A 24,799-nucleotide genomic window follows, 5' to 3' on the forward strand; every position below is an offset into this window, starting at 1 on the left:
GGTATTTCTCCCTTTAAAAGGAAAGTCACTGAATACAGCATTCACTGTATGACTATCAGAAAACAGGACATTGAATGCAGTGACGTTCTGGTTAGTTCAGTCTGTTTATTGAGTATCTTTAAAGCTCCTGAAAATGAAGTTAATGGATCCAAAATCCCACATTGCAGTAACATTTGTTATCATCTCAAAGTAAATTAACAAAATTGAATTGGTTCAAACTCACATCACTTGTTACATTCCCTGATTCATGCATCTCATTAAAACTGAGTGGGCCCTTTATACATGGTTAACACTGCCATAGTGTAACAGTGAATTTTTGCTTATTTTTATGAGTTAACTGCCCTGTCAGAGATATCAGTGAGCAGAGAAATGTACTGTTTATAACCTACATTCGTGGTAATTATTACTGTAATACTCTCTAATTTAACCAAACATTCCTGATGTACCCAGACTGTTACATGCAATGATTTAGACGTTGAGGATTTTTAAAAAAAAAACTTATGGACTGTCTTGTTCTAGTTCATTAGATGCTCTTTCAAAAGTTTACCTCGGTGTTATGTATCACTGCGGACTCACATTTTGTTTCTCAGGCACACAGCTTTCCTTTACTGTGCATTTTAGTGTCGGAGCAATTTGAAAAAATAGATGCAGGGAGAGACATTCTGCAATGTAAGGAGGTGCTTCTAATCTCCGGGTCCAAACTGTTTAGTGACATACACTCACATTCTGAACATAATCACTATCGACATGCTCCATATTAGGTTGCCTAAACTGAATTTAGAAACGCAGATTAGAAATGGTATGTTATTTTGTAATGTGAGAGAGACTTTGAGTGACAGCAAAAATAAAGTCATTCATTTTGTTGGCTAATAATATTATTGAAGTTCTTTTTAGCTTTATCTGCTTGTGGTGGAATGTAGGATTAAAGGGAGTTAACTTCTAATTGAATATTCTTAATATAATCACTTTGGACACGCTCTGTATTCCGTTGCCTAAATTGAATTTTGAAATGTTTAGTATGAATTACATGTTATTTTGAGTGCGACAGAGACTTGCAGTATCCAGAGAAGAAAAGCTCAACTGTTTTATTAGCTAGTTATATGTTTGAACTTTGATTTTAGTTTTATCTGCTTGTGAATGAATGTAGAAATAAATTGAGCTAACTTCCAGTTGAATTTGTTTTTTTTTTAAACAAAATACATGCAACTATCATGTGAAACAGACCTGAAGCTACTCAAATTTACTTCCAAAGAAGCTATTCAGCAAAACCAATATCCCAAGATGTGTATGTGTCCATGTTTAAGCAGAATCTCATGTAAAGACATGACCCCATGTGTTCGGGCTGTACAAGCTGATACCAGGATCCAGTCTGAGCCTCCAGCAGGAAACCAACCTGCGGAAGCTGTAAGCCTGCCCCTTCCGATGGCCATATAAATCCTGGGCACTGGACCGTAATTCAACACTCCTGGGTCGGCTCTGTTTAGAAAGATCTTAGCAGAACCGCTTCCCACAAGTTATCAGAATGATTGTGTCGACACTTTTTCTCAGTTTGTTACTGACTTTCTAATCATGTGAGTGTTTGTTGTTCAAGTCTCTCTTTGTGACTGTCTCAATGTTAGTCTACGGCAGGAATGTAAAAGACTCAGACATCATTTCACCAACATTAATGCTCATGGTTTGTTTGTTTTCTTTTTAAAGGTGTCCAGTCGGAGGTTGTTTTGACCCAGCCAGAGGCAGAGACTAGCCGTCCCGCAGGCAGCCTGAAACTGACCTGTAAAACCAGCGGGTTCGATCTTGGCAGCTACTACATGCACTGGGTCCGACAGGTTCCCGGACAGGGTCTGGAGTGGCTGCTGTAGTACTCTCGTTCATCGGACAATAGCTATGCGCCAGCGATTAAGGGTCGATTTACTGCGTCCAAAGACACTTCAAACAACATTTTCGCGTTGGACATGGGGAACCTGAAGATCGAAGACACCGCCATCTATTACTGTGCAAGATACCACAGCGAGAGGAACCAGGGCTGGACCCGTTCAAAAACAGCTCGAGGGAACATTTTGTCAATTCCATCATAAACTGACGGTCAGTACGAGTTTTAAATGCAATTATACCAACTGCGATCTGAAGCAGACCTCAGGCTGCCTCTTACAAAACTATCAAAGAGGAAATGTACCATTCAAACTAGCAAACTGGTGACACAATGGGACAATGTTTTGGGCATGTCATATGTACTGCTAACACTTCCATCAATTAAATGCTCGGACAAAATGTTCCTTTTAATATATCTGACAGCTCAGGAAATCACTGCTCATTGTTATGTCAACTATGGCATCAATTCTAAACATGATCAGTACTAAATGGCTCTTTCAAATGAAAATTGAGACCTGGAGTAAAGAACAGAGAATGAGTGTACTGGTCTACATCATTGTGATACTACAGTGGGTCACAGTGTTGTGCACAGCGACATCCTCATACAAAAACCACTGACAAGTGTTTATCTCAAATTGGTGATTTCTACCATGGCAGGAGCGAGAAATAATGTGAGATGCAATTTAATCGCAATCCAGTAGTGCTAGTTTGTACAAATGTATAATTTTTCTACCTTCTTCGTGTTGATTGTCAAGTTCAATGCAGACCAAACCTGGAAAAGTATTCCAAGCTTTCAAAATACAATGGATCGTAAAAGCTGGAATAACACACTGAATCATTTTTAGAGGAGTCTGAATCACTGCTTTCTAGGAAGTGAAGAAATTCTCTGCATTTTACAGTTTACAGTCTGTCATAGTATTTGAGACAACGTGTCTCACAGTGATATAGCTGGAGTGACACTGCAATTATGACCAATACAAAAACCTATTCAGCCTCCATTGTTTGAAACTAGTCAGTGATTACTTCTACAAACCGTCTTAACTTGCAGTCAGTATTAGTTCTGTGCGGTTTAATGCCAGTATCACTATTTAATTTGTGAAAGTGTTTGGGTAATTATTGATACACCAGTTGGGGATTTTGAGAATCAGCTCATGTGTTACTCTGTGAAGTATAAAACAGTATTAAAATTTATCAAGAATGATCAGAATTCACTAGCGCAATTATGTGATGAAGATTTATCGTGACTTTATTTTGCCTGTGGTTCTGAAAATTTAAAATGATGGCAGATTTTTGATTTGTTTTATGCAGAGCTAGTTATTGTGTGACCCAGTCCAGAGAATGTAACACTGTGACTATCTTGATTACTGGGGCCAAGGGACCATGGTGACAGTGACTTCAGGTAAGACCCTTGAACTTTTTAGTGACTTTTTAAAAACTTTCTATTCATGTTACTAATTTCTGAATTAAATGAAACTCAGATTCTGTGCTGAGTTTGGTTTGGTTCGGATTGATTTTTGTTCAGACTGATTACGGACTTCAGTTAAGGCTCAGCAAATAGTTACAGTGGGGATAATGGAGTCAGTTGCTCGTTGTATCGCTTTTTTTGATCAGATGGGCATTCTGTGTGGCTGGGTTACTTGAAACACCTAATGTCTCTTAATCAGTCAGCTATAAATAATGTTTAATGTCAGTGACACCCTGACTGTGAGTTTTATTATCAACAACAAACGCTAAGAATTCAAAGATGTTCGAGATATTACTAAACATGATTAAAATATGCTAAAATATCATTATTCACTTCGTGAATATATGTTCTTACCCTATTTTTATTTTCGCATTTATTTTGTTAATTTTGTTGATGACAAGCAGGTTAGAAACTGTCATAAAATTTTCTTGCGGTGCTATATTGCATTCTGTTGATTAGATTCTGAGTTTGTTTTACTTGATTCTGTTGAATTGAGTTGATTGGATTTTGGCTTTGTTTTAGTTGATTCGGTTTGAACTGTGTTGATTGGATTCTGACTTTGGTATTACTTGGTTTTGTTGAATTGTGTTGATTGGCTTTTGAAATTGTTTATTTGATTCTGTTGAATTGAATTGTTTGGATTCTGATTATGTTTCATTCAAATCTGTTGTTCTGAGTTGATTGGATTCTGATTTTATTTTCCTTGATTCTGTTGAATTGAGTTGATTGGATCTTATTCAGTTTGTGAAATTGATCAGCGTTTTCATGCTTTCTGTAATCGGTGTTTTCTTTCTGGTGAGGAGATTGACTCTTTGGATTACTTTTCATTACCAATATTTGTGAAGTTCTTTGGTTTTTCATGAATCATTTCTGCATTTGTTAAAATTATATGACACATTTTTCTCTGCTTGATTGAAAACATTACATCCATTTGTAACGGTCTGAAAAACAACTTAAGGCAGAAACCCGGAAGTGTGAGAAATGAAAAAAAAACGAGTTTTTAATGCATTGACTTTAAAAAAAACTCAGTTCTAATTGTAAACTAACTGAATTTTGTTTTGAGTAGCCTCATTCAAAATAAAATTTGGGACTAAAATCTGAAACTGCAGAATTGATCAGATTATGTAATTGAAACTAACTTAAAATTATAATGTGGTAATATTTGTCCATTCAGTAATTTTGTTTTGATCATTAAGTGATTAATCAATATATGCCTTCAACCGCTCTACTGTGCGCTGCACAAGATTGTCACGATCAAGAAGTGTGTACAGGTTGGAAATAAATTGAACTGTTGCCAGAAACGTTACAGCTTTAAGTGTTAAGTCCCCTCACAAACAAGGCTGCTGTTATGACTTGCTATTTCTATTCAATTTAATCATTAGTTTGCTGGATTCTGAGCAGCTTTGTTAGACTTCAATTTATATTTTTTTTTGTGAGGTTACATCATGTTCTTGGTTCTGTTGAAAATGTTTGCAGAGCTAGTTCTGCTGCAAACACACCGTGTTGTGATCTGGTGATCGATGATCAGTTGAGGAGGGACTGTGCTTGGGTAACATTAAATATGTTATAATTGGGAAACCGTTTCTGGTTTCTACATTGTTTTTGCAATGTTAACATGTTTGGTGACAGTGAACCGCTCCAGGTTCCTCATTCAATGCAATCAGCATGCGAGGTGAAATTTCATAAAGCCTATTATTAAGTGAAAGTCAAATCGCAAAGGTTTTAGAAATGAAAGGAAAACAGATACCTTCGGGCGCCATTTTTACTTAAAAGTAATAATTAAGGATTAATCTAATCCATGCTTTACAATCCAAATTCAGAACTCCACTATCTAGTTCAATCACAAGGTGTGTTTTTTAACAGTTTACAAGTCATAGAGAAATATAAATAGAATTCCAAAAGTCTAATGTTCTAATAGTTCTTGCTCTTGAGCAAAAATGCCATGACTGTGTTATAATTGATCAACACACACCTTTCAATTCCGCTGTACACTACATACATATTTTTCTGGCTGGAAAAGATCATTGGCAAAGACCATTTGGAAATTCTGCTCAATTCTATGAAGAACAGGACAGTTTCACTGCTTTGATCAGTTTCACATGTAACTTGAGTTAATTAATTATGTCCCTGATTAAACTGGATTTACTGGATAAAATAAAACATTAATTGAATTATTTAATCTGCACAGTGCTTTAGGTGTTCCCAATCTGTGCATTTTAAATAAATAGTTACATTTTACAACAAAATATCAACTGAAGAGTCATTCTTTCGGAGCAACTGCTATAATGAATTATGTGACCAAGGCCAAATTTCAAATTAATTAAAATAATCCATTCATGACCTCGCAGGGCAGCATGGGGCTCAGTGGTTGGCACTGCTGCCTCACAGTGTCAGGGACCCAAATTCGATCCCACCCTCGGGTGACTGTCTGTGTGGAGTTTGCACATTCTCCCCGTGTCTGCGTGGGTTTCCTTCGGGCACTCTGGTTTCCTACCACAGTCCAAAAGATGTGCAGGTCAGGTGATTGGCTGTGCTAAATTGCACATAGTGTTCAGGGATGTGTAGGTTAGGGTGCATTAGTCAGGGGTAAATATAAATTAGGGGGAATGAGTCTGGCTGGACTACTTATTGTTCAGAGGGTCAGTGTGGAATTGTTGGGCCAAATGGCCTGTTTCTATACTGTAGGAACCCTACTCTTAAAACCATGGGAGTGCTTGCTGCAAACGCAGAGAATTCATTTTACATCGATGTGTTCAGACGGATGCAGTGTTCACAAATTTGCAGAAGACATGAACTAGTGGATAACAGAGCACATGGTTTATTCAGACACTGAAAATAGAGTAATATTTATTTTAATTAATATACTTGACCGATTTATTGCAATGTCGCGATCGGAAGGAATCTGCTCACATTAGTTAAGTGTGACAATCATTTAGATTAGATTTCCTGCAGTATGTATCGGGCCATTTGGCCCAACAAGTCCACACCGACCCTCTGAAAAGTAACCCACCCAGACCCATTCCCCTTCCCTATATTTACCCCTGACTAATGCACCTAACACTATGGACGATACAGCATGACCAGTTCACCTGACATGCACATCTTTGGATTGTGGGAGGAAATCCACACAGACACAGGGGAGATTGTGTAAACTCCACATACGCAGTCACCCGAGGCTGGAACCGAGCCTGGGTACCTGGATCTGTGAGGCAGCAGTGCCCACATTTACTTAGACATCCGATAAAGCGGGCAACTCCAGACAGAAGCATGTTTTCAATTCATACCTTTTGAAACATTTTCGTTCATTAAAGGAGTTAACAAAAAAATGACCTTGCCCTAATTCCTTCAACAGAAATGCTTTCCACACTGGAATGCAGTATTGACTTTATGCAGTGCATGCAAAATCTCCACAGTTCAAGGAACGTTTTAAGAATATGTAAAAACAATTTAGAGAATAATCCATTTCCTCCGGATCTGTGCTTTAATTGGCGATATTTCCCACCTCAATAATTTTGTTAAATACAATGACTTATTAAGTTTATTAACTCAGTGGTTATTTATGTTCATTGTGAACACATTCTTGTTCACATTAATCCTCTGGTTAGTTCCTCTGATGAATGTTCAATTACAGTGAATATATTTGACGTGAGGAGTTGAGCAATCTATCCTCTAGGATTAAGTCTGTTGTGCAGTTTATTTCAGTGCTATGTCTGACTAACTTGTCAATGGTCCTGACCATTTGTAAATTGTCCAGTTCGGATACCTGAATCTCAGACAGTTCAATTTTATCTTGAGCTTCAAAACCACTTTTATCTGCCAGAAATACAATATTCGATTAGGTGCCTCAGAATTGAGAGCCCTGACTAAGTTGTTCCAATCAGAATGAACGTTTCAGGAACAACAGGCAGATAGCAAGAGTTTTGAAATTGGTTGTTGGCAACAAGAGATATTTGATTGAGAGAGGCAGAGGGAAATATGCTGTATATTTTCTTTGTGCCTCAGTTATGCAGGACATGTTTCGAGGCACAATGTAGAATCAGAATTTTTTTGCATCTTATTATTTGAAAACCTATTATCAGCTTTTAATGTCACTGGAAACGGTCATATTACACTTCAAAACATTTTAATCTTTTCCAAACTAAGTAGACCGTCTGGTGCAGCAACATCCACAGGGGAAAGAGGAAGGGAGTTCTAGGTTGGAATCCAGTGACAGTGAATTGATGGCAATGTAATTCCTAGATTTATTCCTCTGTAGTTCCCATAGAGTTTGAACAATTTGGTGCTGCTGTCAAAGCATTCTTCGATAAATGTTGAAATGTTACTTTCATTGTAAAAACATTCTGGAGCAATCCCTGGTTGTTGGAAGGTGATAATAACTAACATGGTTTATGTACTGTCAAAACATGTGGGCTGTGTTCTCCGTGATAGTGTCAAGCTCATTGTGTTCAGGTCTGTTGTGATGTTGTAGTAGAGTCCCTGATTCTGTGCCAGGTGGCCTGTGTTCACTTACAACCTGTTAGAGAGGTATGTAACACAATCTCTTATCAGGTTACTTCAGTGCAAGAAAGCAGATTGACATGTCTGGGTGTTTGTTGGAATTCCACTCACAGAGGCCAATGAAATCTATTCAATCGCTGTCCTGACTTGTGTCTCTTAGATATTAAACAGAAGTTTGGTGGTTAGCAGCTTTTTCCAGATCAATATTTGTTCACAAGCTTTTGGGCATCGCTAGATGGTGTTAATGGAGTAAGTGCTCAAAGAAATCCCAGCTTTTGACTTGCTGTTCGAACAATATCATTTATAACTAATCCAGAATAGATCATTTTCGCAGCATATTTGATGAGATTATGCTTCGGCTGTTTTACTTTATATTAAACCAGTGCTGGAGCTGAATTTGATTGTTCAGTACGGTGGGAGTTCCGCTGAATCCAACACTTGCTGCAGATGGTGAAAGCTTTTCAGTTGGTCTTCAATTGCTATCTCAGACCATCCAGTATCTCTGCTAAGAATTCTTTTTCCAACAGGAGTCAAGCCAACGTAATCACTGTTTATCTCAACAGGTGTGAGCTCTTGTGCCAAAAACATGAAAACAATTTGGTGAAGGGGGGGGGGAGGGGGTCTCTGGATGCGAAAGGTTAACCTTGCCTTCTCTCCCCAGGAGCTGCTAGACCTGCTGAGTTTCTTCAGAAGTTTCTGTCTTTATTTTCGTTTTCTAGCATTTAAAGTTTGTTGTTTCATTGAAAAAAGTTGTGTTCGATGAAGCACGTTCTTCAGAGAAAAGATGCATTTGAACAAATTGCGAATGTTCAGAGATATTAAATATCAGAGAATCATTGAATTGGAGCGCCCTGATCTCGAGCTGTAGTTTCACAAGAAACTATGATGAAGTAACAACACACTCCAGAGCGCAGTGGCTGCTGTAATTGGGTGGAAGTTATTTTGATCACTCAGATAGAGAATGTCAATGATCACGTTCCAAATAATCAACAGAACGTTTTTTTGCAGCATGTGTGAAACAATTAATTTGTTGAAATATTTTAATAAAAAGTGTTCACCACCAGTGCTAGCTTAATGAATGACACAATGATAGGAAGGTAGGAGCAAGAGGAGGCCACTCAGCCCCTCGAGCTGTTCCACCACTTACTTAGATCATGGTGCATCTGTGAGCTAAATCCACAGGTCTCCCTTTGGCTAAAACTCTTCAACCCCTTTTATTAACAAGCAAAAACTATCCCAGATTTACTGATTTGACTGCCCGCAACAAAGGGAGACACCATTTCTGAAAGACATTCCTGTGAGTACTGTGACACAATGAGGCTGGAATTAATTGCTCATGAAAGTAAACTTTCAATCTCTGACAATTTCCAATTGAAACATCCCAATCATCATATTTCATTAACTTAACACTATACTTCCCTGGAATAAAGAAATATAATGTGTGATTGCCTTGCTAAAAATGAGGGAAGCTTCCTTCCCAATACATGATTAAGAAATAGCTCTGTTCATTCAGTGAAAACACAGTCAAATCACACAAAAGGAAACCACGTCATCTTGTGCAGACACACAAGTGCCTCACATAATTTTCAATTCTTCCAGTGGTTGTTTGAATCTCTAGACAGGTGTGGAAGTGTCAGACTTTTTATATCGCCTTGAGAAACCAGTTATCATCAGCCTATTTGAATTGCTGAAGTTTGTGTGGCATTAGCACATTCACACCGCTGTTAGGAAGTGAGTCCCATGGCTGTGATTGAGGAAGAGGAAACGGGCAGCGAAATAGTTGAGAGTCAAGTTGAAGTCTAATTTGGAGGAGAGCTTTCAGGTGAAGCATTTACATGCATGTGCGGCCTTATCCTCAAGGATCACAGCTTTGGAACATGCTGTCAAAGGGACATGTCGGCATGCAATCTGGAAGCTGAAGAAGGCCCCTCGGCCCCTCTAGAATGCTATTCCAATCATGGGATCAACATTAATCATGCTGCTCACCAGTCTTCCCAACACACCAATAACATTGAACCTGATTGTTTGCTGTTCAGCAAAAGAATGGTGAACCTTTGGAATTCTCCACCACAGAAATTGATTCAGGACAAAACATTAAATGATTTCAATAAGGAGATAGATTCCTTCAATCCTTAAAAAAATGCTCCGGATATATGGAGAAAGGCAAACAGGGTACAATATTGGTTGAAAGCCATGAAAATATTGAATGGGACATGGTTTGTAAGTTTGCACGTAACACCAACATTGGTGTTATAATTGGCAGTGAAAGTTATCCAAACGTACAATGAGATCTTGCTGAGCTGGGCCAATGGGCTGAGGAGTGGCAGATGGAGTGTAATTTAAATGAATACGACGTGTTGCTTTTTGAGAAGTCAAATCAGGTCACAACTTACAGAGTTAATGGTAGGGCACTGGATAGTGATGTTGAACACAGGGCCCTGAGGGTCCAGACTCATAGAGTCTTACAGAGTTCATGGTAAGGCACTGGGTAGTAATATTGAAAACTGAGGACCCTGAGGGTGCAGACTCATAGATTCTTGAAAGCGTTGTCTCAAGTAGCTAGTGTGTTGAAGGTGTTTGGCACATGTACCTTCATTGGTCAGAGCACTGAGTGCAGGAGTTAGGGCTTCATGTTGTAACTGTCCAAAACATTGGAATGAACTGCCAGAGGAAGTGGGAAATGCAGAGATAGGTCCAACATTTAGAAGACATTTGAACAGCTCCATGAACTGGATAGTTCTGGATGGATATGGGCCAAAGGCAGGCAAGTGGAATTAGTTTAATTTGGGAACTCTGGTCAGCATGGATGAGCTGGACCAAGGGAACTGTTTCTGTGCTGTATGACTTTATGACTCACTGACATTATGGTGGAGTAGGCTCAAAGTTGGAAGGTGGTGAGCAAGTGAGGGGCTAGATTGGGCATGTGGGAGAGTTTGGGCTGGTAGGCTGTGAGGTGTTGGCTGCTGGGTAAGCTTGCATGCACTCTGTCTGGCAAGGTGGCATCAAGGTAAATGGTAATGGTCGCAGGATAATTTGGTCGAATTGTGCTTGGTAGGTGAGGGGTAGTTTGAGCTGAAATGCGGGAGGTCTGTCTTTGCCAGGCTGGTCTATGGAGATGTGGGCAGGATGCCAGGCTGGTTAGTGTAGAGGTGGGCAGAGTGCCAGGCTGGTTATTGTAGAGGTGGGCAGAGTGCCAGGCTGGTTAGTGCAGAGGTGGGCAGTGTGCCAGGCTGGTTAGTGTAGAGGTGGGCAGAGTGCCAGGCTGCTTAGTGTAGAGGTGGGTAGAGTGCCGGACTGGTTAGTGCAGAGGTGGGCAGTGTGCCAGGCTGGTTAGTGTCGAGGTGGGCAGTGTGCCGGGCTGGTTAGTGTAGAGGTGGGCAGTGTACCAGGCTGGTTAGTGTAGAGGTGGGCAGTGTGCCGGGCTGGTTAGTGTAGAGGTGGGTAGAGTGCCAGGCTGGTTAGTGCAGAGGTGGGCAGAGTGCCAGGCTGATTAGTGTAGAGGTGGGCAGTGTGCCGGGCTGGTTAGTGTAGAGGTGGGTAGAGTGCCAGACTGGTTAGTGCAGAGGTGGGCAGAGTGCCAGGCTGATTAGTGTTGAGGTGGGCAGAGTGTCTGGCTGGTTAGTGCAGAGGTGGGCAGTGTGCCGGGCTGGTTAGTGTAGAGGTGGGCAGAGTGCCAGGCTGGTTAGTGTAGAGGTGGGCAGAGTGCCAGGCTGGTTAGTGTAGAGGTGGGCAGTGTGCCGGGCTGGTTAGTGTAGAGGTGGGCAATGTGCCGGGCTGGTTAGTGTAGAGGTGGGCAGTGTGCCAGGCTGGTTAGTGTTGAGGTGGGCAGTGTGCCAGGATGTTTCGGGGGTGGAAGGTCACTGTAATGAAGTGACAGGGGGACGTGTTGTCAAAATGCAAAGCTCGGAGTCTGGCAAAATGGTGGGTGGTAAATGACAGATGTGAAAGGAGCTGGGATGCAATGTGCACAAGTTGACTTGGGTAAGGTGAGAGGTCAGTGATCATGGACTGAGGTCATGTCTTGGGTAGTGGGCTTTTGTCTGAGGTTGTGAAAATGATGGTGCCAGATCCAGTCAGGGCCAGAATCACCATGGGCCAGGTGCAGGGCGGCAGGAGTGTAAATGAGTGAAAGGGATTGTGATCATATGTCCATCTGGAACATAGAATACAGAACATTACAGTGCAGTACAGGCCCTTCAGCCCTCGATATTGCGCTGACCTGTGGAACCAATCTGAAGCCTATCTATCCTACACGATTCCATTTTCATCCATATGTTTATCCAATGACCTTTTAAATGCCCTTAAAGTTGGCGAGTGTACTATTGTTGCAGGCAGTGCGTTCCATGGCCCTACTACTCTCTGAGTTAAGAAACAACCTCTGACATCTGTCATCTATGTCCTCTCCTGCTAGCCATCACTATTCTAGGAAAAAGACTTTCACTGTCCACCCTCTGTTTATCTTTTATGTCTCAATTAAGTAACCTCTCAACCTTCTTCTCTCAAATAAAAACAGCCTCAAGACCCTCATCCTTTCCTCATTAAACCTTCCCACCATACCAAGCAACATCCTGGTAAACCTCCTCTGAACTCTTGCAAAGCTTCCACATTCTCCCTATAATGTGGTGACCAGAACAGTACACAATACTCCCAAGTGCAGCCACACCAGAGTTTTGTACAGCCGCAGCCTAACCTCGTGGTTCTGAAACTCATTCCCTCTATCGATGAAAGCCAACACAAAGTATGCCTTCTTAACAACTCTATCAAACTGGCTGGCAACTTTTAGGGATCTATGTACATGGACACCGAGATCTCTCTGCTCAGCTACACTACCAATATGGATTGCCTTGGATGTGTTTCGTGTGATAGGGGTTGTGTGTTCCGGGCATGAATGGGTGTATAGCAGGGTAGGGTTTGTCAATGTGAGTGGGAATTTAGGTCGAGACAGAATAAGTGCAGTGGTTAGTCTGCGACATGAGGTTTGGTGGTGAACTGTGTGTCAGTTTGATAGTTATTAAAGCTAAAGATTACTTGTTCGTTTCTCAAATCATATTTACGTAAATACTCAGCTGTAACACTCCAAAGTCGCTGAACCTTAATGGTCCTCCAATTTTCAGAGGCCTCCAGAATTCAGATAATTGTAAATGAGATGTTTCAACTTCCAGCCAATTGGCATGAGTTCAGCCGTGACAGCCATCCTCCTAATCCCAGTGCTCAGCTCCTGCCTGTGCTGCTGCTGCAGTGACCTCCCTCCCAGAGAGAACATTCTGCCTTGCATTGATAAGTGAGGAAGGCTCACTGGACCTGATTTCCAAGTATGGGGACGGCAAACACGGGGAGACACAATTTTAAAGTGAGGGGAGATAGGTATAAGACAGATGTCAGAGGTAGTTTCTTTACTCATTGAGTAATAAGGGTATGGAATGCTTTGCCTGCAACAGTAGTAGATTCGCCAAGTTTAAGTACATTTAAGTCGTCATTGGGCTAACATATGGACGTACATGGGATAGTGTAGGTGGGATGGGCTTCAGATTAGTATGACAGGGCAGCGCAACATCGAGGGCCGAAGGGCCTGTACTGCGCTGTCATGTTCTATGTTCTATGATTCACTCTGACTTCTCTCCGGGGGTACTACCAGCTGTTGGGTATTTCCAGCAGCACGGCACCTCGTGGAGCAGAAGTTGATTCCGTGGTTTGTGCTGCTGCCTCACAGTGCGAGGGACTCAGGTTCCATTCCAGCCTCGGGTGACTGTCTGTGTGGAGTTGGCACTTTCTCCCCATGTCTGTGTGTGTTTCCTCCCACACTCCAAAGATGTGCAAGTTCTGGGAATTGCAAATGTTGTGTTCAGTGATTGGGAGTTTAGGTGCATTAGTCAGGGTTAACTGCAGCATAATAGGGTAGGGGAATGGGTCTGGATGCGTTACTTTTCAGAGGGTGGGTGTGGAGTTGTTGGGCCAAATGGCCTGTTTGCACACACTGTAGAAATTCGATGAATCTGCATTTCCTTGGTTTGTATTTTGTGAAATGTCTCTGCTCTTCACAGCAATCCAGTGAAAGTGTCAGTTGGTGAGATCTTCAAACAATTACTGGGGTGGCATCAGGATGTTCTTCTTCCGAAATTATATGGCAATGGTCAAGGTCGAGGGCATGTTTCTAAAGAGGGAACCAATGATCATGATCAGCAACTGATAGGAAACAAAAATAAACCCCAGTTATGCTGTCGACTTCAGCGGGAGCGTACTGGCAAACGTTTACAGCTGAGGATACATTTGAGTAACTGGTAAGGTCAAATTAACAGAAACTAACATGCTCAATTGGTCATTCTGTTGTAGAGACACCGTCTCCCCCCACGCTTTATGGCCTGGTCTCCTCCTGTCAGGAGCACAACACCGGTTCTGTGATCTTTGGTTGTTTGGCGATGGACTATTCCCCTGACGTCACCAAGGTAACCTGGAAGAAAGGTGGGGAGCTAATCACGACTGGATTGAAGACTTACCCATCAGTGAGAAACAAGAAGGGAACCTATACCCTGAGCAGCCAGTTAACCCTGCCCGGGTCAGCGGTGGATTGCCCCAGCAAAATCTCCTGTGAGGATCAACACAGCGGGACACACAAGAGAAAAGTAATGCCATGTCCAGGTAAGTGTTGTGGGAACTGAGATAAACAGATCATCTGTGATTAACATGAAGAAGGTTTTCACAGAATCACCTTATATAGCACAGGAAATAGGCCCTTTGATCCATCCAATTCACATCTATCAATAACAGCCACCTAACTATTCCAGTCTCATGTGCCAGCACACGATCCATTGCCTTGTGTGACTTGCCCTTGCAAGGATACTTCCTACTTATAATGAGGGGCTCAGTCTCTCCATGACTTGTAGGTGCTGAGCTCCAGGCTAACACCACCCTCTGTTTGATTTTGTTTTCCCATGAGATCCACTTGGAACCTCTTGGCCTTACCTTCACCTTGTGCCCCTGAGGCATTGATCTCTCCATCAAGGGGAAAGGTTTCATCCAGTTTACCCTGTCTATGCCTAAAATAATTCTAGATATCATGATAATCTTCTCCCTAATTCTCCTCTGCTCCAAGGAAAACCCCTGTCTATCTAAACTAGTTTCTTAACTAAAACCCTCCAACCCAGGCAAGACCCTGGCAAATCTCATCAATACTGCCTTCAGTGTAATCACATTCCTTCGATAACATGCACACAACGCTTCCGTATGGCCTAACCAGTGTTTTATTAAGTTCCAGTATCATCTCACCACCCTTCATTGTCAATGTCAAGGCTAATAAAAGCAAATATCCTCCCACTTTCTTAGCCTCTTTATCCAGACGACACAGTACTATAGGGGATCGGTGGGTACATGCACCAAAGATCCTCAGGCCTTTCCATGGTTCCACCATTCAAAACGTCATACCTCACAGATTCTTCTGCCGAATTACATCACCTTACATTTATTCAGAATAATTTCCATTTGTAACTTTTCTCTTCACATACAACCAACTCTTTCATATCCTCCTGCAATCTAAAGCCATTGTGCTCATGACTTACCAACATGACAGTTTTCATTTCATCTGTGAATTCCCTGGTTAATCCTCCTAAATTTGAGTCTCCATCATTGGTATGTAAGAGAAATAGCAAGGAAATCAACACCAATCCCTACAGAACACCAGGAGACATAGATTTCCTGTCACGCAGACACCCGATGACTATTATCGCCAGCTCCCATCACTCAGCCAGTTCTAGATCCAATCTGCCAAATTAACTCGGATCCCATTGGCTCTGATTATTGCTATCATCTGGACATCGAGTTATCTCTATGAAAACTACTATCAAATTGTTACACATGACTTCCTCTCAATAAAATCGTGCTGAAAATTGTTGATTTATCTTGCAAATGAAGACTAATTTCACTTCTCAATAGTTTCCTTACCACTGAGACTAGCTTGACAGATCTGTGTTTTCATTATTTATCCCTTCCTTCGTCCTGCATAACAGTGCAACGTTGGCTGATCTGCACTCACTCGGCACAACTGCTGTGGCCAGACAGGAATTCTAAATTATTGTCAGCGACCCAACTATTTCATCCTTTGCATTGCTCAACCGCTTGGTATATTTTTCATCTGCCCTGGAAATACAACCACTTTTCATTCAGCAAGACAACACAGAACATCACGTCATGTGTCCTAATTTCTGAAAGTCCATCACAACACCCCTCCATGATTTCTGTCCCCACATTGTCACTCTTACTAGTGAACACTGACACAACACATTCGTTTTGACCACAAACTAATCCTCCGGCTCCACTCCAATAATAACACTTAATGGGCAATACTGTTTCCCGAATAATTCTTTTATTATGAATGAGTCTGTAACTTTTAAAAATATTTTCCTTTATTTTGACTGCTATTATTTTCTCATGGTCTCTTTTGCTCTTCTAATTCCTTTGTCTTTCAAACTCCCCCTTGCACGTTCTGTACTCCATATTAGTTTCTATTGTTTTGAGATTTCAGTGTAGACCGGAAGCCTCCCTTGTTTCTCTTTATCTCCCCCTCCATGCCCTTTGGTGTCCAGAGCCCGCTGCATTCTTGGTCCCACGCAGTGGCTTCCTGGGAAATGCCCTCCCTGTGATTTTCCTATCACTTTCTTAAATGTGTCACACTGCTCTAACTCAGATTTACCAATAAGTGTCAGCTTCCAGTCCACTCTGGTCAAGTCATTACCTGATCTTACTAAAACTGTCCTTCCCCTTTTCAGAACTTTGGGCCAATTTCTATTCCTTTGCAGTACAATCTGAAATCCAACTGATTTCCGATCACTGTCTGCAAAGTGCTCCACCATTGGTGTTTTACTCACTGGGTCGACTTCATTCCCTAAAGTTAAGTTCAGGTTCACCCCTCTCTTGCAAGGTCTGGATTAAAATTCTCTGTATTAAACACATACTTTGTTCAAATATTCTCCTGGAGGCATTTTCAGAATTGTGCTCCCTCTAAATCTTTGATAAAATGAATATCCAAGCCTATGCTGAGGAAGTTAAAAACCTCTTTTCTCATTCCCCTATTTAATTTACATGTCTCTGAAATTTGCCCATGTATTTGCACTTGGTATTTTGGACCAATAGTAAGGTCTATCGTGCTCTCCCAATAGTTATGTTTGCTGTGTTTTGGTTTTGAAGTACTGTCCATTTGCCTTTGTTCAAGGAGGTATCCATGATTTCATTTCTCTTTACAGCCTAAAATACTCTTGTCAGAATTGCAACAGAAACAACATTCTGTACCGCATACCCCCACCCCCATCATTTTCTATCTTTCCCTGTCTTGCCTGAAGGCACTAAATCCTGGAATATTGAATAGCCACTCCTGCCCGGCTCTCAATATGTCTCAGTGATAGCAACGGCATCATTTCTTCATTTATGCCAGTAATTCGTCTGCCTTGTTCATCAGACTCTGTCATTAAAACGAATACCATCCAACGTTGCTATCTCCCTTCTGATGTTACCGGCCTATAGTTTCTATGCCTCCTTGACTCCCTTGCTGTGTCCTCTAAGTTTAGCCTTTCACATTGCCCTGATCTTTCTGTGTGGATCCCAGCTTCTCCAGCACTCTGCACAATTATGATTCTTGTATACATTAACCACGAGAAACCTTGATATATGAGAACTGATTGTATTTGTTATGAAATTCGTCGGATAATGTATGCGATGTGTTTCCTAAAGGTCCAGATATTCTGCAACCAACTCTTCTCCTAACTGTGAGCTCCAGCGAAGACATCGCAAGCAGCAAGTTTGCAACCGTCGTCTGTTCAATCATCGAGTTCCATCCGAAGTCAATCTCCGTGAGTTGGTTGAAAAATGGCCGACCCTTGGATTCTGCCTTCTTCACGTCTCCCGTGTGTGAGGCGAACGGGAACTTCTCGGTGACGAGTCGGCTGATGGTCCCTTATGGTGAATGGTTCAACAGCGCAGTCTATACCTGCCAGGTCACTCGTGGAGAGAACACTCAAAGTAAAAACATCACCGCACTCCAGGGTAAGAGACACAGACTGAGAGAGCTACAAATCATTCTGAACTCGGATGTGAATCAAACACACTAATTTATCAGGCGGAGTAAACAGCACAGTACAGCTTCTCGTTTCCCAACATGCCACGTATCTCATTTCAGTTTGAGTGATACATTAGCATTGCTCATAATTCAACCTTTAGGCAAGTCAGAAAAGCATGTTTCCTCTCTATTGAAGATAGATATCTCGACAGTGAGCTTTGTTAAATAGTTTGTTGCCTGACCATGCTGGGAGAGGCATTCAGAGTGCTGAATGCTTGCCTGGTAGCTGCTTCAAGGATAAGTTTGGGTTGGAGGGGGATATTGGAGAGATATCTGATTGAAACATAGAAAATACTGAGAGACTGAGGTCGAGTGAATGTGGAATAGATGCTTTGACTGGTAGGCGAGACTAGGACCCAAGGGCACAGTCTCAGGGTCAAAGGGGCACCGTTTAGAACTGAGATGGGAGGGTTTCTTCAGCCAGAGGGTGATGAGTCTGTGGAACATGTTGCTGCAGGGGGCTGTGGGGGCCAGGCCATTGTGTGTACTCAAGCCAGAGATAGATCGGCTCTTGTTTAGTACGGGGAGAAGGCAGGAGAATGGCTTTAGCCTGAAATGTCGATTTTCCTGCTCGTCGGATTCTGCCTGACCTGCTGTGCTTTTCCAGCATCATTCTGATCTAAACTCTGGATTGGCTGAACAGCCTTATTCTGATGCTCTATCAAACTGACATGGTTAACATATGCAGTGACCCTTACTTGAAAATAAATCAAAATGCGTTCAATGCTTCATTCCCTGCTCAGGAATGACCTGTTGGTTGGACATTGTATGACATCGATTTTTATCTGGTACTGAGATCTTTAACTTCATTTATGGGATCAGACCACAGACCAAGTGGCTGTCACATTTGATGAACTGGGATAAATGTGACCTCACTGAGCTTCTTTAAGATGCTCTCTGTAATTAGTGGATGAGGCAGGAGAATAAATTCTGGTGGGAATGCTCCAATAGGGATGAATGAACTCGGAACTCGAGACAGGCTGATTTAGCCTGTTTGGGGTGGCGATGTTTACACAGTGAGTAGTGGATGTCTATAAAATTAGTGACATTTCCATCGCGTTTGTAGATTAATTTAAGACTCTTTTGTTTGTTTTTTTCCTCCCCTGCTCTATGAAGAAATTAAAAAGTGCAGCTTGGTAAATAAAGTGAAAGGACAGACCAGTTATGAACTAACTGAATGGAGGGAAAGACTTAAGGAGATGGGTGTCCTTCTCGATATCCAATGCTGTACTCAATGTCTTGTTTTCAGATCTATTCCAAACACAGCCCACGAGGAACAATGACATAACTTAGAGAATGACATCACACCAATAACGCAAAGTATTTTTAATCATGTTAAATATAATGAACAGAATACCCATGGCTGTTCACTGCTCCTGTAACACTTTAGAACTCTGCAAAGAGAATAATTATTATTTATTATAATCTGTCCAAAATTTGGGATGTGATTTGGCAGTCAGTGTGACCAGCAGCACTTGCACCTAAAGGTTATGAACATGGAAATGAACTCATTATATTCAGATTACTCTTGTCACAAGTATCAATGGATGGTCTTAAGTGAGAGACAAACTCCGAAAGAAAGATAATTCCATGGGTTACATGATGGTATCTTCGATGATTTTACTTTTTTCACAGGTTTCACTTGTTACAAAGCCAGTGTTCTTTAGGAATAATTACACAGGGTATGTTATAGGTAATCACAAATGTTTCACAGATCAAATACATCAACAATAGTAAGCATCGTTTCAGCAATAGTTGGAGTTGCCATTTTGAAGGTGGTGTCTTCACCCTGTGAAGGAGTAATCTGAAGATTGGCTGTTTGTATCAGAAAGGGGCATTTTTCATTGACTTTGATTTTTGTTTCATAGAAGATACCGAGTGCCACCCTAACACCGTGAAAATCCTCCCACCGCCAGTAGAACAAGTCTTACTGGAGGCGACGGTGACGGTAACCTGCGTTGTGTCCAATCTTCCTTCTGGAGTCAATGTGACCTGGAGACAAGAAAAGAAGCCTCTGAAATCAGAGTTTGCTGAGCAGGCTGGACAGAATCCCGACAGTGTGATCAGCAAATTAGACATTTCTACTGAAGCCTGGCTGAGTGGCGTTACTTTTGAATGTGTGGTGTACCATCAGAATCTACCGACTCCGCTGAGAGACTCCATCCACAAGGAGAAAGGTGAGCGGTGAGATTAAAGCACAAAGGATCCCATGTGTAATCCAGATCCAGTTACATCAATGGCAGGCTTTGATTGGAAATGAACCAACACCGTTGGGAGCATTAATGATGCATCTGAAGGCAGGATAGCTAAGTAGTTGATTAAGGAAAAGATGGACCAAAGGATATTGTATTCTGATTAAGTCAGATATAGTGGGAAGAAACCTGGGTTGTGACGTCATCATCAGCAATGACAAATTGCCAGAATGTCCTCGTTGTGGGATGGAAACATGGAGGCAACTTTCACATTAAACTTTCCTTTTTTTACTGAACAGAATGTGTAACATACTGCTCCTTTACAAAAAAAAAGTGAATAAATCTCAAATTAAACATGGCGTATTTTAATATTTAGTGAAATTTTGATATTGGTTCAGGATTTTTTTGGTTGATTTATATTTGTCTCAAATATTCTGCAGTGATTAATCCGCTGGAGCCGTCAGTGTCGGTCCTCCTGCCACCAACAGAAGAAATCTCCGCTCAGAGGTTTCTCTCCCTCACCTGTTTAGTGAGAGGTTTCTCCCCCCGAGAGATCTTCGTCAAATGGACAAGCAATGACAAGCCGGTGAATCCCAGTAACTACAAGAACACTGAGGTGATGGCGGAGAGCGACAACACCTCCTTCTTCATCTGCAGCCTGTTATCCATTACAGTGGAGGAGTGGACCAGCGGTGCTTCTTACTCCTGTGTGGTGGGACATGAAGCGATTCCATTGAAGATCATCAACAGAACAGTCGATAAATCCAGCGGTAAACCGAGTTTTGTAAACATTTCACTTGCACTGATGGACACTGTTAATTCATGTCAATAAAAATCTCAAAGTTGCATTTATTAATTTAACAGAAGTAATGAAGTTTTTTTTTCCTCCAGTTGTGAGTTAAATACTGAATTAGTTGTTTCTCACTCTGACTTACATTCCATCTGTGTAGTTAAAGTGGATTATTAGCAGGTCTAGGATGAGTGTCTTGTGCAGTTAATGTTCTCTGCTCAGATACACCCTGGGTCAGTGACAGAGTAAAGCTCACTCATTGCAGGATTCCACCAAGTACCTTATTCATCCTAAATCCCTCTGTGACAAAATCTGACAATGTCCATTTTATGTCAAGGGTAGGGCACGAGTTTTGAACTTGGTGTTTTTGATTCCCCCAATTGGACATTCTAACAAAATTCATGCCAGTTTTAAACTGCCAAATTACACCAATTGGAAATGTAAATTTAAGACACTTTAAAATTAAATTTGATTGGAACATACCAATCGTAAATAGTGCCGAACAGTTTGAATGCAACCTTTGTTTCTGGGGAACTGCCAGGGATCTTGCGCCAGCGCATGAGTTGACAGAATGTATCTTCACTTTCACACCAACAAGAATCAACAGATAAGTTGTTGTGGAGCAGAGGGGAGGGGAACGATGAATGGTCTGTCCTCTTGCTCCCTGTGCAGAGTTTTCATGGTGGATGTCCTCTGTAATGTAACCCAGTTACTAACAGGAACAGTCAGCTTCTTGCTTACTGTCCAAAGGTTTAACATTTCCATGCAAAACAATACCTTTGAAGCATGTTAGACACACTTGGCTCTGTTAACAAATGATTAACATTGATTCCCATAATCCAAAACTGATGTTTGCATCGTCCCAATTTGAATTCCATAGTTTTGTCTCAGTTTTCTGGAGCACATGGGATCAATTCTGGTATTCGAATACCTGATATCATTTTGTTTCACATACAGAACACAAGTAGACATTTTCTAATAAACATATTCAGAAATGTTATCTCTGGGGCTGTGGGGATTTGAACTCACGCCTTTTCTCTCAGAGACAGAAGTTCTCTCACTGCAACAGAAGAGTTGCTCATAAAACGCTTATCTCTGCACGACGATGGGAAATGTTTCCTGCAACACCAAGGTCAAATCCAATTATGGGCAATGCATTAAAATTAGAACAATAAATTAGAATAATAAAGATTGCAGTCTGGTATAAGAACAGATACAGAGAGATGATCGCAAATACACACGTAATGTCACATATACGGGCTCTCACCTAAAGACACATATTTATGTGCACACTCAAATGTGCATATAGATAAGATGTCACACACACATACTCACACAGAGCCACACATGCAAGTGGTACTTGAACACCCACCTAAGCTCATACAAAAACTCACATACACCGAAAGAAAATCATTTGCACAAATGAACAGGAGTACTCACACATAACCATGAGAAACATCGACACACGGTAACACACAAATGGGCATGAATACATATACATTCATACAGCACAATGCGTACAGACATACACACATGAACACACAGGTACAAATTCCGAAAAATGTCCTCCCACATGTCAACTCACACAGGCACGTAAGTGCACAGAGATAAACATTAATATCATTATTTTCCCATTTTCAGAATCACAAACATACGATGTCAGAGGCAGCTTAATTAGTTATTTTTTAAACCACATTGATCAGCATGTATACAATATCACACGCAGACACAAATTCAGAGTCTCACATGCAGACACACAAGTGCATAGATGAACAAATAGAGGAGTGTTTATTCAATAAGGGTAATGGGCACAAGGATCAGCAAGTATCCACAAACAATAGCACAAACAAGCTTATCAGGAGATAGTTTGGGAAAGATTGCCACACAAGCAATCATCATCATATAAATACAACCATCCATCAAAACATAACATTGCATGCTAACATTTATTAAGCATAAACATGAAAATAACCCAGTGTAGGTAGGATCTGAAACAGACACATAAGCACACATTTTAGATAGCACTAATGAAAAGTGAACACTCACAAAGACATTACAAGATAAGCATAGGCAGCAACGAAATTGCATATTAGCATGATGATGCTTACACACTGGGAAAAGACCAAAATTTAGGTGCACAAACACATGAGCACACCAGTAGTAAAGGAACAGAAATATGTTTATTCATGCACAGACTCCAACATGGGCTAGAGTGAAGTAAGAGACTCTTATAACCACATACACAAACATTAAAGGGAAAACAAACACACCAAGCAGTAGATCAAATAAATTAAGGGACACACGTACTAAAACTTATTCCTAAATATACAGATCCTACAAACTAAAATGTGAAGCAATGTCCTGACTGTGAAGTCACTTATATTCATGATTTGCCAAGCAATTGGTCACCAATATAAAAGATGAGAATCACATTTGAACTTTTATTCAGTGATGGCTACAATTTTCAACTAAAGTGCTGTCACAGCCTATATTTATAATACAATGATATAATTAAAATCATCATTCGTAATAAGCATTCCTTAAATAATAATATCCTTAAATAATAGATGAAAAGAAAAATAATTTAAAACGTTCTGACATGGACAATGAAGAAAGAACATGTGTAGTTGGTATTTGTAATTTCTTGCTGAGTCAATAATGCACTAATAGATACAGATAAGAGTCACACTTGAGAAATACCTGACTGCTTTATGAAGATGTGATGGTCTCCAATTACATGACTTGGATGCAGATAGATTGATCTGGATCAATACACAATCTAAATGCGCTCTCTCGGCTTTATATTCATAGATTCAATAGATCACACTTGGATTGAAGACTATGAGGATGATAACAGCAACATCTGGACAACTGCTTCCACGTTCATCACCTTGTTCTTCCTGAGTATTTTCTACAGCGCTGCCGTCAGTCTGGAGAATGTGAGAATAATCACATCTTTCTCATGCCAAGCAGCCCAATATGTTTTGTGAAATCTCTAAGTGTGCCATTGAATAAACATTAAATCTGAAAGTCCCTGAGCATAAATATCTGCGTCATTGCTTTCTCTCTCTTTTTCCAGATTAAGTGAATGAGTTGTGGACCCCTTTGATTTTCCTGATCTGCTTATCAAGGTCTCTGAATTCCCAATCTGTCCTGTTGCTGACTCTAACAGTGAGATGACTTCAGTTTATCAGCCTGTAACTGAGACAATTATTGATGGATTTTCCTTTTTACTTTGATATCTTTGAGATGGTTGTGGTTGGAAGAATTTGTAGCTTCCCAGTTGTTTGAAGCCCATTTGTTTTGTTTTTATTTGTTCCTTACTCAGAATGGTTGCCTACCCTTTCTGATGAGCCTTTGTATTCCCTTTCTTGTGACTGTTACTGATGTACAGAAAATTTCCAGCTCACAGCGCATGTGTTCTCGTCTCAATGTGGCATCCAGCCATTATATTCACTTCTGTTAGCTTTTACATCAATCTTTTGGAGAAAGATGTTTTATGAAATAGTTAATAAACCTCGAATGAATATGCACTAACCTTGAGTTTGCTTAATTCTTTCTTCAAGGCCAGTCAGTAATAATACATTTTCCCACATTCTACTCCTTTCCCAGCCAAATACTTTCACTTGTTCTGTTTGGTTGTGTTTCATCCAGTCATTTAGTTTAATGCTGCGCTACCATGCAGCCCACTAATGTAAATACATCTTTCACACGATATGCCTGATGGAACACTCCAGAGGCAGAATGATTAGAGAACATTTCCGCTTATGCACCAAGGGTCACGGCCTCGGGTCAACTCATGATAATTTTATAGGCTCCACCAGAAGCCGAAAAAAGGCAGACAACGGAGTTTGAAAGTTTACTCTGCACTGTCTAACCTAAAA

The 24,799-nt window shown here is 41.0% G+C and overlaps 1 gene segment (V, D, J or C); it reads left to right on the forward strand.

Moving 5' to 3' along the window:
• The first annotated feature begins 1,470 nt into the window (after window positions 1-1,470).
• LOC122547013 (Ig heavy chain C region, membrane-bound form-like) lies at window positions 1,471-24,439 on the forward strand. The segment is given in 9 exon segments: window positions 1,471-1,571; window positions 1,699-2,082; window positions 3,178-3,268; window positions 14,162-14,467; window positions 17,549-17,860; window positions 19,802-20,110; window positions 20,566-20,895; window positions 23,727-23,854; window positions 23,995-24,439. Coding segments are annotated over 7 exon segments (1,413 nt in total).
• The last annotated feature ends 360 nt before the right edge of the window (window positions 24,440-24,799 follow it).

Source organism: Chiloscyllium plagiosum, unplaced genomic scaffold (genome assembly GCF_037043375.1).
Source record: "Chiloscyllium plagiosum isolate Xiang-an unplaced genomic scaffold, Cpla_swu_hap1 HiC_scaffold_122, whole genome shotgun sequence".
Classification (NCBI taxonomy): Eukaryota; Metazoa; Chordata; class Chondrichthyes; order Orectolobiformes; family Hemiscylliidae; genus Chiloscyllium; species Chiloscyllium plagiosum.